The sequence below is a fragment of the Lissotriton vulgaris genome, chromosome 10 (assembly GCF_964263255.1).
Source record: "Lissotriton vulgaris chromosome 10, aLisVul1.2, whole genome shotgun sequence".
In the NCBI taxonomy this organism is placed as follows: Eukaryota; Metazoa; Chordata; class Amphibia; order Caudata; family Salamandridae; genus Lissotriton; species Lissotriton vulgaris.
Genome location: NC_141698.1, coordinates 81,473,041 through 81,488,608, shown reverse-complemented (window position 1 = coordinate 81,488,608; position 15,568 = coordinate 81,473,041). Strand labels below are relative to the sequence as shown.

At 42.8% G+C, this 15,568-nt stretch overlaps 1 protein-coding gene across 2 annotated transcripts in view; it reads right to left on the bottom strand.

Annotated features, from left to right (window-relative positions):
- The window catches only part of TRRAP (transformation/transcription domain associated protein), a 737,638-nt gene that overhangs the window by 49,983 nt on the left and 672,087 nt on the right, over positions 1 to 15,568 (bottom strand). For both annotated transcript variants that reach the window (XM_086940544.1, XM_086940545.1), the window contains 3 exons: positions 14,166 to 14,256; positions 8,347 to 8,546; positions 5,206 to 5,467 (listed from right to left, as the gene is read on the bottom strand). In XM_086940544.1, the coding sequence (XP_086796670.1) occupies positions 5,206 to 5,467; positions 8,347 to 8,546; positions 14,166 to 14,256 (553 nt within the window). The remainder of the gene's footprint in view (positions 1 to 5,205; positions 5,468 to 8,346; positions 8,547 to 14,165; positions 14,257 to 15,568) is intronic.

The following is a 15,568-nucleotide window of genomic DNA, read 5'->3' as shown; positions in this document are numbered from 1 at the left end:
ACAACCAACCTTTGTAAAATCTGTAAGTAGGCTTGATTTTATTATTGTATCACTAAGCATTTGGCACTTTATGATGGACTTCAGAGTATCTAACAGGGTTGAGAGTGACCATTTTCCCCTGGAACTGCACATTGAAGCACGTATGTTTAGTGACTCTATGCCCACTGAAGTTGCAGATGTTCCATGCGAATCTGTTCACGTTAATAATAACAGACGTGCTCTAAAATGGTCGCATCTACTATCAGATGGCACAACTCTTGCAGCTGTTTATTCTCTCTTTGACTCAACCTTTAGCCCCATAGCTGGCACTCCCCTCCTATCTGAGAACTATGCACATTTTGTTGAATTGCACAAAACCTTCTTTGACAAACTCAAGATTCACATGTCTAAAATGCCAAAGAAGAGCCAGCAAAATATAAGGATGGGCTGCCATGGGAAGCTTTGGTTTAATCGCTCGTGTAAGATGGCGAAAAGGAGTCTTCTAACTGCAATAAAAGAGGGCTCTAAATTGGATGTCAAACTTGCAAGGGAAGAATACAAGCACGTCTTAAAGGATTCTAAAAAAGCATGGGAAGAGCTTCTTTGGGCAGATATGCTGGCTGCTGCCAAAACAAACGACAATGTTGGCTTTTGGAGGTTGGTTGCTAATGGGGGGCATGCAGGAAGAGCAGTTAATGACACTTTCTTGGATGAACTAACATGGGTAAACCACTTTACATCCCTGTACAAACAATATGACAGTGCTGCTGCTGAGGATACTTGGTCACCTTCACCCCCTGAATGCCTTGATTTCACCTTGGAAGAAACCACGAAGGCAATAAACGACCTAAAAAGCAGTAAAGCCCCCGGTCCGGACAAAATACCTGGCGACCTTTACAAACATGCAATCGAAGTCTGGGCTCCTTATATCAATTATTTATTTAATGTTTTATCTATTGATTGCTCCTTTCCTGAAAGCTGGCGTGCAGCAGAAGTTGTGCTAATTTTTAAAAAGAGTAGTAAATCTGATCCCTCTAATTATAGACCCATTAGCTTAATGGACACCCTGCAGAAACTCTATGCCAAACACTTATTATTTAGAATGAACGATTGGCTGGAGGAGTCAAAAATATTCACTAAATTTCAGGCAGGCTTTAGGTCTAAGACCAGTACACTAGACCAGGTCTTCAGATTTTGTTGTATTTACTGGAAGTACGTACATATTAGGAAGGGTCATTTGTATGTAGCGTTTGTTGACCTTAGAGCTGCATTTGATCTTGTTCCTAGAAAATTGCTCTGGAGTTCCTTAAACAAAGCCGGGATGCCAGGGTGCCTGTTAAGCCAGATAATTGAGTTACATGCTAGAAACCATGCCAACATTAGATGGGGACCAAATGGCGAACAGTCCCGCGATATTCCAATCGAGCGCGGAGTTCGTCAGGGTTGTGTCCTGGCCCCCACTCTATTTTCCATATTTGTTAATGATGTTCCAGAGCACTTAAATGCCTGTAACAACGATTCACCTCAGCTGAATGGAGAGAGAGTACCTGCGTTGCTCTTCGCAGATGATACCATCCTCATCTCCCAGACTAAGAGGGGCCTCCAGATACTCTTAAACTCATTCAGTGGTTACTGTGAAAAAAAAGGCCTGGAAATAAACACTAACAAAACTAAATGCATGGCATTAAATCCTAGCAGACCAGATAGAGGGATTTTAACTCTTAATGGACAAACTCTTGGGGTCGTTGATAACTTTTCTTACTTGGGGGTGGTAATTGACTCAAAGTTAACATGGAAGGCCCAACTTGAGAAGAGTAGGATGGTATATGCTCAAAATGTAAAACCCATTATGAGTAAATTGAATGCCAGTGTAAGCAAGAGTGCAACACCTGCTCTCGAACTCTTCAAATTTAAAATCCAATCTGCCACTCTATACGGGGCTGAAATATGGGGTCCCTGGGCCAGAGAGTGTTTCCAAGGATTGGATAATAAATTCATGAGATCTATTGTAAGAGTTCCTACTAGCACCCCCCTAATCCCCCTCCAATTTGACCTAAATTTTAAACAAACTGATCATTTTACAATTCTAAGACCCTTGATGTTCTGGATTAGAGTTTGGTCCACCCCAGAATTGTTGGACTATAGGAACTGTCTTCAAGAGGTACTAAACCTCGACACTTTTAATTCCATCCCATGGTATGGGCACATACAAAAATGGTTCAGACTGCTGGGGTTGCATTCCTTTTGGGAACACCCGGAGAACCTGCCACCATCTGCAAAAACCATGGTGAAGAGAGTTTTTTGGTCCTACATGAATAACAAGGTTGTATATGAGAGTAGAATTGGTACTTTAACTAATGAATTTTTAATGTTTAAAGTTGAACCTTGTTTCGAAACATTTCTGGACGAAATCGAGCCTTTTGTGGCTAAGACCCTTTACCTGAAATTCAGATACGGGACTCTTATGTTAACTTCTAACCTTGAACGATGGTCAAAGAAAAATGCTGAATGTACAACTGACAATAGCAGAATATGTCCTATGTGCTCTGCTTCCTGTTTGGAGAATGAAATTCACATGCTCTTCGCATGTAATGCTTACACAAAAGCACGGAAAAAATGGTTAAAACCTATGTGTGCTCTCCTAGGAACTAGAAGTTGTCATATTGCATATAGGATTGTTAAAACAAATTCTGATCAGTTCATCGTGTTCAGTATTAGCAGGTTTTTAACTTCAGTTTTCTTTATTCGAAAAAAATTGGGTCAAATGCTTTGAAAAGTTATGATAGATTCTCCAAAGAGGTATACTCTGTGTGCATTTCTGCTGCTAAATTGAATCGTGCTAAATGGAATATTTTTGGTGACCCTTTTTAAGGAAAAAGCTTATGCATGTTTTTTATGAATTGTTAATTGGAATTCAAATTCTTTTAATTCGTGTATGTATAATCATGTGTCTTTTATGGCTATTTTTGCCGAAATAAAGATTTAAAGAAGTATAATAATCAAATCCCACTTGTGAGCAATAACCTGAGTGGGAGGAAAAGAGAAAAGGGAACCCTTTAATAGTCAAATAATGATGGCTGAGCATGGAGAAAGAGGAAAGGTAACAGGGCAGCCAAGTAACCCTGAACTGTAGAAAGGGTTCCCGCTGTACTCGAAACAGTGCAAAACACAGGAATCATTCAACTGCCAATTTCCAAATTTCCACAAGGAATGTGCATGTCTAGCAGGCAAGTGGCACTCGCCATAGACTGCCTGAAGCAAAACTCTTCCTGTCCCTGACACCCAGCCATTTAAAATCCCTGTCTGGAGGGGTTGGTGGGGTTGGAGTGAAGACATTGAGATTTAGTTCCTGGGGGAAGCCTGCATGGTACAGCAGTACTACGAGGGCAAAGCTTGAGCGGAGGGTACCGCAGGAGTATAGTGTTACCGTAAAAAACTTTTTTAAATGGGTTGAGCGTCCAAGAGGTGCTGGCCACAGTACATGACCAGTGTTGGCTAAACACAATCAAAACCCTTAAAAAAAAAAAAAAATTAAAGTGATGTTATAGTTGGGTATTACTATGATCTACCCATAGGTATATATTAGAAAAATAGAAACTTACCGATTAGAATAAAAAGGTTAACGTGACCCTATAGTTGGCTGCTAAAATTTCTATTCACTTTAATGGGATTACCCAGTTAAGGACTTTCACATGGTCCACAATATTAAGTCATGCGGTTGACAAGCATACATTTGCCACAGAAAAGACACCTTCTGCCAGACCCTCTGGACAACTCTCCTTAGTTCAGTAAAATACCCTACACATAATTCTGAGATGGGCAAAATGGCATACAACATTAGAGAAATACTTACAACACCAGTGTGAGATAAACCACCTCTACACCTACAATCTGCAATGCTTCAAAATATTTCACAAAGGTCTGGAAACTAACATCCGCACCTTTTAAAGGTCCTTCGTACACAGAATGAGCCTTTAGCACTGTATTGTAACAATATTACATGGGCACATTACCAGATAACCACCAGTGGATACTTTATTGTACCTACAGGCTTAAGAATATCTCACAGATTTTCTGGAACAGGCTTTGGCTTTAAGATTCAACTTACAAAGCCTGAAAAACCTCTTTTTGGATCACTCCGGCATGGTCAAATTAGGAAATAATACCACCAAACTGTACCTCAGATGTTGCCTGGATCCACGAAAAGTGCACCACTTTTTTCGGTGGCTTCTCCGAGAAGAGTCCATGGTGATTTCTTACCCACAATGCCCTGCAAACCAAGAGTCTTGATTTCCCACAGGACTTACAAGGTTGCCTGGAGTTTGGAAAGTCATTTGGAGAGCTGTCAGGTCAAACACTGAGATCTGAAACACCGTGACGGAGCAGACCTCTGGGAGACTCCTAAACACATTATGTGGGGTAAGAAATCTGAGCAATGGTGGCTCTGCAGGGGATGAGTGCTTCAGGGTCTTTGCTCTGATTGGTTAAGTTTGGATGTCTTGAAATAATGTGATTTGGCTACCAATGTCTGATGTTTTCAATGGAGTTTAACACTAATGCTTTAACACTGCTTATATTATGGTTACCGTGGGACTCCCACCATGATGACGGAGAAGATTCAAGCATGCTAATCTATGGAAGATTCAACACTGGAGAATATGCAGTGAATGGCGGAGGAGCAAGTTATAGTTAGCTCAGCAAACTAGAACAGGTGAATCTCAGTGATTTTTCAACGTTAGTTTTCATTTCAACACCAAATTATAACAGCACATTAACCTTTGTTTTTTTAGAGAGTATAGCCAGAGAGGGCAAAAATCAGGGTCCCAAATGATACAATGAGACACAAAGCCAAGAAAGAAGTGACTCAATCAGATACTCACCAAAGAACAAAAATGAATGAATGTCTATGTATAAAGGGAGCATAACAAATTCACTCAAAGAGAAAAGGAATCAGTAAATCAAATACATTAAAATACTATTTTCTTATGGGTTAACATATTGAGTTGCAACAAAAGATGTGCATTCACATTGATGCTATTGACCAGCATAGTATACAAGGGGAAGCAAGAACTTATATTCACACTCATTGCAGGTCATACAAATTACCGCCTTAAAACTGTAAGACTACACAATGTATTCCAACTACTACATCTGATGTAAAACAACATGTCTGGAAAATATGAAGAAGGAATTGCAAACAAGGAACTTCCGCAATAATTTGCTCACCAGTTGTAAATTGGCCTTTTAGTTTCTGGAAAACTGGATCCTGGGCTGTAGCCTGTGCTCTCCTTGCCAGAGACTCTGAAGCAGCACTTGAGAACATAGTGGACACGTTAGACACATTTTCCAAGCCCACTCCAAAAGTGCTAACCAACTTTTTCACAAAGTTCAAGGTGTGAGGAGTGATTTTCGCATCAGAAACTGTTCCGCTTTTTTCAAACGCCACGGAGTAGCATTTTGCTAGCCCCTGCTGCAGTTGCCGGAGGACCTAGCACATAAAGAGACATATGATTTATAACTGCAAATCACTACCAGTTTCATCTCAATGGGTATAAAGTTTTGAAGTATATAACCACAGACAGAGCATTATATATTATTTCAATTACAACCTACATATGTTCGAAATTACTATTGTTTCATTATCACCATGTTGCCAACAACGGGCTATTTACTAGCACACTATTGGGTTCAATGTAATGGGAAGGGTTTCACCTGGGGAACCATCTATCCTTCTCCTGTGTGGTGTGAAGCCCTAGCACAAATGAAAAACAAGCATGATTCAGAGCAAGAAGGTGCTTAGAAGTGGGAGATGCGCTACTAAACATGAAAGGTGCATTCATTCTTTTTTTTGGGGGGGAGGAAAGATCCGAAGTAACTTACTGGCTAGTAAGGAAAACAAAGCGGTGTATGCAAGGGTCTCTCACCAACATCAACCTCATTGTTTTGTAGTCATTCCAGTGCTTAGATCCAAACGTTTGGGGACAAGGAGGTGTGTGGTGCAAGAGAGAGCATTTTAGTGAAAAGTAACAAGATTGATGCATGGCTGAAGCCCAGATCTCCTTGCGTCTTAGATCTATGAATAAAGTTCCAGTTAGGAGGGATGCAAGCCTTCTGAAGATGTCTTTTCCAGTGAGTGACTCTTGTCAATGGAGGCCCTTACTGCTAGATTTATAGCATACAGTGTGCACCACTGTTTTCTGTAACACTTTGGTGTAAAAGCCGAGATAGTGGTAGAGTGGCTTCGGAGTTATGAGGAAGGGGTCTTGACCCTAGCGGGACAAGAGGAATAATTAGAGGCCTCAATTATACAGTTTTGTATATGATGGTTGAAAAGAAGCAAAGGTCCTGACTGTTTCAGGGAACAGAAATCTTAAATGGTAAAGCATTCTTTTACAGTCCCAAGGTAAGGTCCTCCTTTTGACAGACATAGCAAGAAATTCCAAACCCGTAGAATCCATGGGGAAATGATCCTCCTCCTGGTCGGTACAACATGAAAATAATTTCATTCATTTATTGGAATGCATGGATTTAAAAGGGTATCAAGCTGCAAAATCCACTCGAGCACTTTTTAAGAAAAATGTCTATGGGTTCATATGTGCACAGTGGACCCCCTAAATTTGGAAATCGAAAGTTTTAATACTGGGGTACAGCACTTTTCCTCCTGCTGGGTAAGGATATGAGTCCTCACTGCACTCTGAACTAGAGGGAAAAGGAGAGCCCCAGGGTTCTCAGCTCAGTTGCATGGTTCTACTTACTGTTCCCGGGACAATGAGGGATTGTATCCACTATTAGCCTCAATTTGGAGAGCAAATGTGGAAGCAAATGCCCGCCATGCTTATCAGGGTGATCGACCTGAAGAGAAACATGCACCAGAGGCTTTAGACTCAGGAGAAAGTTGGGGTGCTATGACCGTCTAGCACAGTCTAGGGAAAGGAGAATGGTTGTGCCTTGAGTTACCTGACCTTGTGAAGGACACTCTGGATGAGAGGCAATATGAAGCTGAAAAGTACATGCCAGAGATCATGCATGTGCCATAAAAAAAAGATTTGCATATTCTCGATTTGGCACAGCTTCCTAAAATTTGGACCATCTTATTAAAATTATAGACACATCTGCACTGCTCACAAACGAGGACAAGTGTACAACTCATCAACTAAATTAAAAAAATACAAGTGCAGCAGTACGTGTAAAAATAAAGGTGCACATGCCATTGCTTACATGGCTGCATGCATGCTGACAATGATACTGCACCAGGGGAGCAGGGATTTTTTTTATTAATAACCCTTGGTATGGAGGCACCCTACAAGCACTCCCCATAATTGAGGTCTCTTAGTTATCCACACTGTGAGCTATGCAATGTGCCTTGTTGCATTAGCTTGGTGTATGTGTCCAGGAAACTGTGTGCAGATAAAATGGTGTGCATAATGCAACCTTGCACAATACAGTGATTTCCCTTGATTTTGACATTTGTCAACGTGACAATCTACATATGTTGGTACAATGGCACTCTGCCTCTAAACTGATGCTGTCTGCTGGGAAGAATCATCATCTGTTCCTTTGCAGTTTTCCCCCACCGTACTTGAAACTCCCCCCTCCCTTTGCCGAGTTATTCTGGGCACCTGTGTAGTATCTAGCAACCAGGACAAGTGGCTGAGTATGTGCAGAGACTGCAACCCCGGCCCGAATGGACACGTCATCCTGACTGCTGGAATATTTGAAAGTCGTGGAAGACTGTTCCCCATTCCCAGATATCGGAGGAAGATTCATAGCAGCATATCACAAAAATGTTAAATAAAAGCAAATATATGGCACACTATCCTGCAAAAGAGATGAAATCAAATATGTACTTTTTAAAACTGAAATGCTTCATGCATCCCATTAGGTTTATTGATCAGCCATTCACACTTCAGCACTGCCCTCCCACTCACACTCCAGGTCAGCTCTGAGCTGCTGCACAGCACAACTGCTGGAATTAATCCCCCACAGGAGTGGAGTGTAATATCTGTGCAGAGAGCGGGCCTGGGGACTTATCGGCAATAAAGTGTTAGCATGGAGAAAGAATACATGAGGTTAATTATCTATTTATTTATGTTTTGATGGGTTTAGTCAAGCACTAGCAGGTCACCTTAGAGCCACTTGGATGAGTCCTCTGTAGTGGTTCAAGACTTCCAATACTTTAACAATTTACAGATGCTGTCGCTGGTATTAAAGAAGCACAAGGTTAATGCAGCCTCAATCATCATATGCTTGTGTTTGGAAGATGCACTCATCAACATAATTAGCTATCTTAACAGGTTTTAACTAGTTTTACAGTTAGAGTTTTTTCATGATGATTCGGTTTTACCCCAACCGTTTCAAAGCACTCACCTCCTCATGCCAGTTCTCGCGAAACCAGACCATCTGATCGACAATGCCTTCGAGAGAGGACAGCAGAGTGGGGTGGAGCTCTCGCTGCATGTGCATGATGCGGCTGCAGCGCCACATGGGAGCTGTGGCTCTTATGGGCCCCGGGTCAGAGGCGGAGTGAGACTGGGCGCCCATCGAGCTGGGCTGCTGCTGGCCTGAGTCTGGGAGAAACAGAAAAATAATCACATGATGTAAGCAGGCGACGCACAATCATTTCATGCACATCCCACAAGCCATACATTGGTGACTAGGACAAATCATGCCCTAAAATACACACCACAGGACACTACTATTGCTCCTGCGCCCTAACTTCACTCCTGATGAAGTCCTAAAGAGGTGTTGAAGATGGTAGTTTGAAATACATCTCAGAGCATTAGACAGACCCATCTGATCGAGGTGAAGCGTTGCCTCGTCCCAACTTTCAAGGTATCTTAGATTCATACGCTTTCCTGAGACCTGATGCTCGGATAAGTAGTCGTCCTCGAAAATGCTCCAATAAACATCAAGTGGGCAGCTACAATCAAATCTTGGTAAAATGAACAGGAAGCCAATGACTTCTATCTTTGCAGAATGCCCCTGTTATAAATTCACATGACTTTTGGATGGGATTAAAGTAAGCTAACAGATTCTCAACTGTCTATAGGTGTCTTTATGATCATCGCAATCCAAACACTACCCTGCACTATTATGTAGAAAGCCCCAGGTAGCGGTCTGGCACAACTTTTGTATTAATCATCATCAAAGCTTTATTTCGATATAAATATATAAAACTTTTGTGGCGTCTACCTTATAATTCCAGCGAAAGGACCACTGGCTGCACCATTTAATTGTGCTATAATCCCCTACAAAACACATGCTTGTGAAACAGTCCGTTCACCTTGTGTTCTTATAAAAACTATCAACAGCTGATGAGCGAGTCTGCTGCCACTGAACAGCCAATATAGTGCACTAATACCATTGATCAGTGAAAACCCACATTGTAACAGGTTTTAAATATATAATTCAATAACTAAGATTAAAATCGAAATATGTTATGCTAAGGAAAGTATTCAGAGTGTGAAACAGATACAGCTCATAATTCTGGTTGTAGACAGCATATTGGATAAGAAAGAATTGATAATGTAGATAGCGGATTCCTTTAGAACAGATTTGTGACCCATGTCCCATTTTATTTATGTGGTACCTTTCATAGTTTTTCTCCAAAAAAAGGTTGCAATTCTAGGGCAAGAATGGAGTGGAGAAGTATGTTTTTCTTTCATTATCGCATTAGAACAGCAGATATGAAATATTAATATCATAAAGTTACCAGTTGCGTCAGTCTATGGGAATGACCAACCATTTAAATGGATGAGTCCCATATAGCCTATAGTCCAAAATCGCATCACCCCTTTCATTGCTGCTCCACAGCCAGCTGCGTACCTCTTTGTTTTGTTACTCAGTGGTGCCTTAAATGCTTTCTAGAATTGTACTTTAATCCATTTTTTGTTAAGGGTTTTAAAGTACATACTTGATCTTAGTAAACATCTACTGTGTTCAGTGGCGTCAGGTGGTACCCGGTGCGGATAGTTTCTTGTCACCCCGGCTTGACAAAATGACAAAAATATAAGTTTAAAACACATATTTTAGCCATTTTGTCACCCCCTCAGTGATGACAATTGTCACCCACGAAAATGGCAAAATGTGTGTTAATAACATATTTTTGCCATCTTGTCACTCCCCTCAGTGACAACACGTCAGCCCTGGCTTGATAAAATGGCAAAAATCCTTGTTTAAAACACATTTTTGTCATCTCCCCTCAGTGATGACACCCGGGGCGGCCCACACCCACCGCACCCCCCTTCCTACGCCACTGGCTGTGTTTTTATTTTAGGAATAGTTTACAGTTTTATTGCCTTTTTCTTATGATGGTTGAATGTGGCCATTCTTTTATGAAGTTATAATTTCCCTCAGGTTTTGGCCACATACCTAAAGTATACATCCAAATGCCACCAATCCACATGGTGCATTAGCTGAGATCCAGCATAGGGATGGCTAATAGTATTTTGGCATCTACATCACCAAATTTAAAACACCATATACAAGAATGACTCCCAGCTGGGCAAAGCAACCCAACCACAGCTCTTCAGCATGGCAACAAAATGCTGTGTCTTGGGCCTGGTCACATGACAGCAGTGGAATTTGAACATCTGTTACTGAGAAGACTGTAAATGCCTATGTGGTGCCTTTCTCATACAGGACCACCACGACAGGCTACTTAACATCACAAAGAGACTCTGGTTTTTTTAGGATAACTATTTTTTTCAACAATCCCACCATGCAAACCCAAAAATGACACTAATCGATACCATAAAGATAGCTCCAGTCACAAGCAACAATCACATTTACAATAACCACATTTGGATTCTCATCAGGCATTAAAATGCAATCAGTACCCAATAATAACATCACACGATATTTCCATTCTCACCTTCAAAAGGTCATTTTCAGGCAGCAACACTAAACAGAAACCGATCACCAACATGTGCACCACAGGCAACAAAGCCATACAGCTGCAACATATGGTTACATCAATGACACTGTCGCACCCCACACTAACACACCCTAGAAACATGCAGAAAAACCTAGCTCAAATGCAATATACCCTTTATTACACAACAGTGTATTTAAGCACTAAACTATTCTGGGATGTACATAAATAAAGCATTACACTCCGGCCAAGTAATAGAAAGTCTAAAGTCTCACCTGTGGGATCAAGTGAAAATGGAATAGTCTTCAGAAAACAATCACCCACAATCCAAAAAGAACTAAGATCTTCCTCGACCGAACCATTTTTTCTTTCACACTAACGGGCTCAAAATATTTAAAAACTCTCCTAGCCACATGCAACCAAACACCAACAAATCAACAGAGACTGTCAATCGTTACTCCAATTAGACTCACTGACTTCTCAAACGCGCTCAAAAGGGCATCCATAGAGAAAATGTGGTATAAGGTCATGGAAATGGTGGCTGGGCCTATACTAAAGCAAACAACACACGAGCGAACTAAAGGTCATATGAAAAAAACAAGTGCCCACCTAGCTAAGGCCTTCTAAAGTTGAGCCAAACTTGTGAGGTTTTTAGGTCTCGCCTGTCTATGCGCATGCGCATCGAGCAAGCGAGAGTATTGGGACTTATCCACTCTTTCCCCAACTTGCAAGGAATCGTGGCGATTCCTTGCAGTGCCCGTGACTTTTAAGCTCAATGCGCATGCGCATTGAGCTTAAAAGCGCGTGCACGTCCGTCTTGTTTTACCCGCTCCGCCCCCTCCCCTTCCCGCCGTGTCGCATTTCTCCTCCCCCCTCCCCTCTCTTCCCTCCGTCTCATTTGTTTATTTTACCCGCTCCGCCCCCTCCCCTTCCCGCCGTGTCGCATTTCTCCTCCCCCCTCCCCTTATCTGCTTTCCCTCCGTCTTTTTTTTTTTACCCGCTCGCCCCATCCCCCAGCTCAACTCGTAAATGCTGCAAAGTGACATGATCAGACCTACCAGACCTGTTTTCTTCCTCTGGCTTCTAACGTTGCCTTGTTTATCTCGAATTGCATCCCCCTCAACTCACAGCCCCGGAACAGAAGAGTTTGTGAACATCGCTGATGTTATGTGATTTTTTAGAGCGTGGCTAATAACCAGCAAGGGTATCCAGGCACTGATAGGTAAGATAGATTAGTTGATTGTAACACTTGCTGCTGGGGTGAGTAACCTGCAGGGCACAGGTTCAAATCACGACACGTTTATCATCTTTCCAAGTCTGATAAAACAAGTACCTTTGATTATAAGGTAAAAACACACACTATTAGACCAAATGCAGTAAGTGGTGAGAGTTATACGAGTAGTGCATGTTATGTTACTATTTTCAGGAAGCACGTGTAGCTTGTTTTTACCCTATTACTATCATAATCAGTTAGTCTGTTACATAGATTGCTTCCAAGCGGTGCTCGATAGGCACCAGGCTGATCACTTGTGCTGCTATACATTTGTTTTTACCGGGAAGCTTTGATAAATATATTATATATATTATATTATATATATATATATTCAGCTACAAAGACTTATGAAACCGAGTCGCCTGCCTAAGACTGCATATAATTCTGCTTCGCAAACACATTATTCCTCATACTCTCATGCACTTGGCTAAAGTATCCTTTCAGTATGCATAGCCGCCAATACCTCGCGCCTCATTTGCTAGGCTGAAAAGCCCCTTCTGCACTGTTGTCACAGCCCGGTCTAAGATTCTAATATTCTGTTATGCATTCATCCCAGCCCATTCCTCGGAGTCTCAAAAGCTATAGTCCTTTCTGTATCCCTACCTGCCTATTACTCATAGTACACTGCCCACGGCTTTGTTGTCCTTTCTGCATCAACAGACTTTTCTTAGCAGTCCGCATGCAAACCTATGCAGTCCACTCTGAATCCTTAGAACCTAACCCCTCCGCCCCCTCCCCTTCCCGCCGCATTTCTCCTCCCCCCTCCCCTTATCTGCTTTCCCTCCGTCTTTTTTTTTTTTTACCCGCTCCGCCCCATCCCCCAGCTCAACTCGTAAATGCTGCAAAGTGACATGATCAGACCTACCAGACCTGTAATACCTGTGCCAAAGATGCTGAATACTGATTAAGAAGCCCCGCTGGCCTTTTAACAACAAAACATGCTCTAATGTTGGCCACTGTACCGTGTGTCTGTGATGTCATACTCCTCTGACGTTAGTAAACAGAATACGGGTATGTTGAAGCAAATGGCAGGTTGTAAGACCCCCTGGCCTTTACATATCGCCTTGACGCGAACGCGCGGCTCTGACTGCGTGTAACAATATGGGTTGCCAGCTGGAGGGGGTGTGGCTGTACATACGTGTGCGCCCTGGAGAGCATGATTGGCAATATATGCTTGATTAGAAGGACGTAAAGAATAGCGGGCCTGCCGGGATTCGTACACCTTTTAGACTATTGGAGATCTCTGCAGTGGATGCAGTAGTCCACTGAGCTATCTTACTAACAAATATATATGTGATGTGTTCCTGCGTATGCCTCCTCTCTTTTTGGTAGAAATAATACAGCGCTTGGGATTTTTTTTAAACCACCCTTTCAAGACGTGCCTCTCGCAAGTGTTGATGAACGGGCACATTTAGTTCCTCGACCGTGTTCCAAATTCTCTTATGTGTATGCAAGGTGTACTGGTCATCTTGCAGTTGCTTATTTACCCTCACCCACACTCACCCTCACTCACCCTCAACGCCTCACCCTCACTCACCCTCAACACCTCACACTCACTCACCCTCACCCTCTCTCACACTCTACCCTCACTCACCCTCAATACCTCACTCACCCTCACCCTCACTCACACTCACCCTCAACCTCACTCACCCTCAACCCCTCACTCACCCTCACCCACCCTCACCCTCACTCACCCTCAACCCCTCACCCTCACACAGTGCAATAGGTCTCGGAGCATTTGAGTTAGAGCTTTTAGAAATGTTTATGGCTTTTTTTTTTTTTTTTAATTCTTTAGCATTGGCTACAGGAAACAAAAATGCTAAAGATTTACAAAAAAACCCATAAACAATTCTAAAAGCACTAACTCTAATGCTGCGAGACCTATTGCATTTCCAATGCTTGTTCTGATTGTCAGTTGTGAGTGTGTTTATTCAGGTCTGCATTACATCCACCAATTATTTACGATTTGAGCAGAAGCAAATAAAAGATGGTACATTTGAAAAGCAGAAATCCACGTTTAAGCAGATCAAAAGCCCATACCACTCTTGTAGCGCTCCCGCTGCTCTATCTTCAGAGTCAAGTAAAGCGTCCTGATGGGGAAATAAACAGCCTGTGGGTACACTCTTCCGACCTGTATAGAAGGGAAGCCCCAAGCAACAGCGTTATTAGCAACAGTTCTGCGCGCCCTACAAAGAGCACATTTGCACAATTCATTCCATATTGCTATTAACAACCAACACTGTGTAAACATCACCTTTAACTACAATTCGTAACATCTTAAACGCAAATTTTATTAATGGCTTTTCGATTAGGCGAAGATTTGTTGCAAATTAGAGCTCTCGTTGCAGTATCTCCGATAAAGGGCAGACTGGGTCTGTTTATACGCCCTGGATGCGGGTCCAATTAGGGCGCCTCGTCTTTCCGAAGACCTCGGGAGGCAGCATAATGCGAGATGAGCACGAGCCGCAGCGCGCGGATCCTGTTCATGCTGGGAGCGGAGGCGAGCAGGCCCAGGGAGGGCAGCTTGGCTCAAAATTGAGCCACAATTCCCTCTGCACCCATCGTCGCAGGCTGTCGGGGCCCATTAGAGAGTCATCCGATCCCGCAGAATTGCAGCGGCGAGAGTGAAAGAGAGCCACTTAGGGTAAAGAGATATCGCTGTTAGCAAACGGAAGCGCGCCGGCTCCACGGAAAGCGCTAATCAGGCTGAAACATGTCGCTTCTGGCCGTAGATCAACACATTTCATAGTCCATTAATTCGGAGGTAAAGAACACTCTCCCTCTTCACTGGATTCGGAGAAGCGCGAGAAACAGATTCCCCATCACTTATTCATGGTATGCTTTTAAAACGACCTTAATTTTGAAAGGGAATACACAGGCATTTATTTCATTTTAAAACTGCTCATCCATAACTTAAGTCTATATTTCCGCTAACTGGGACCTTGACATATGTATGCAGTATGCTATGCCATCGAGGGCACACTGATTGTGGGGGCTAATGTGTTCCAAGTAGGGCATCCCCATGGCAGCCAGGTGCACCTCTGGCGAAGTAGACACTGCAATGAGGCGCCAATTAGAACATCAGCAATTCAAGATCAGTTACAAGACCACAAATACAAGGACCCTTCAGGATTGAACTTCACTGAACAGGACATCACTTATTCTAAGCCAAGCGGTCTCGAGCCAACGCAGGACAGTGAACCATTCCCACAAGCGACCCCTCACAGAGCTACCCTCCCGGGACCCGCCCGGCTGCAAGCCCCCAAGAGGAGTCCACTTGGCTGAGAAGCTAACATCTGTTAACACTACTGCATGGTGTACAAAGTAAGGGGTGGGGGAAGCGCTACCGGACTAGAACACGGTCAACTACCATCCACTTGTAAGTCACAGCCAACTGGGGTGGTGCATTAAGGGGCACTAACAAACGACACATTGTTTAATCA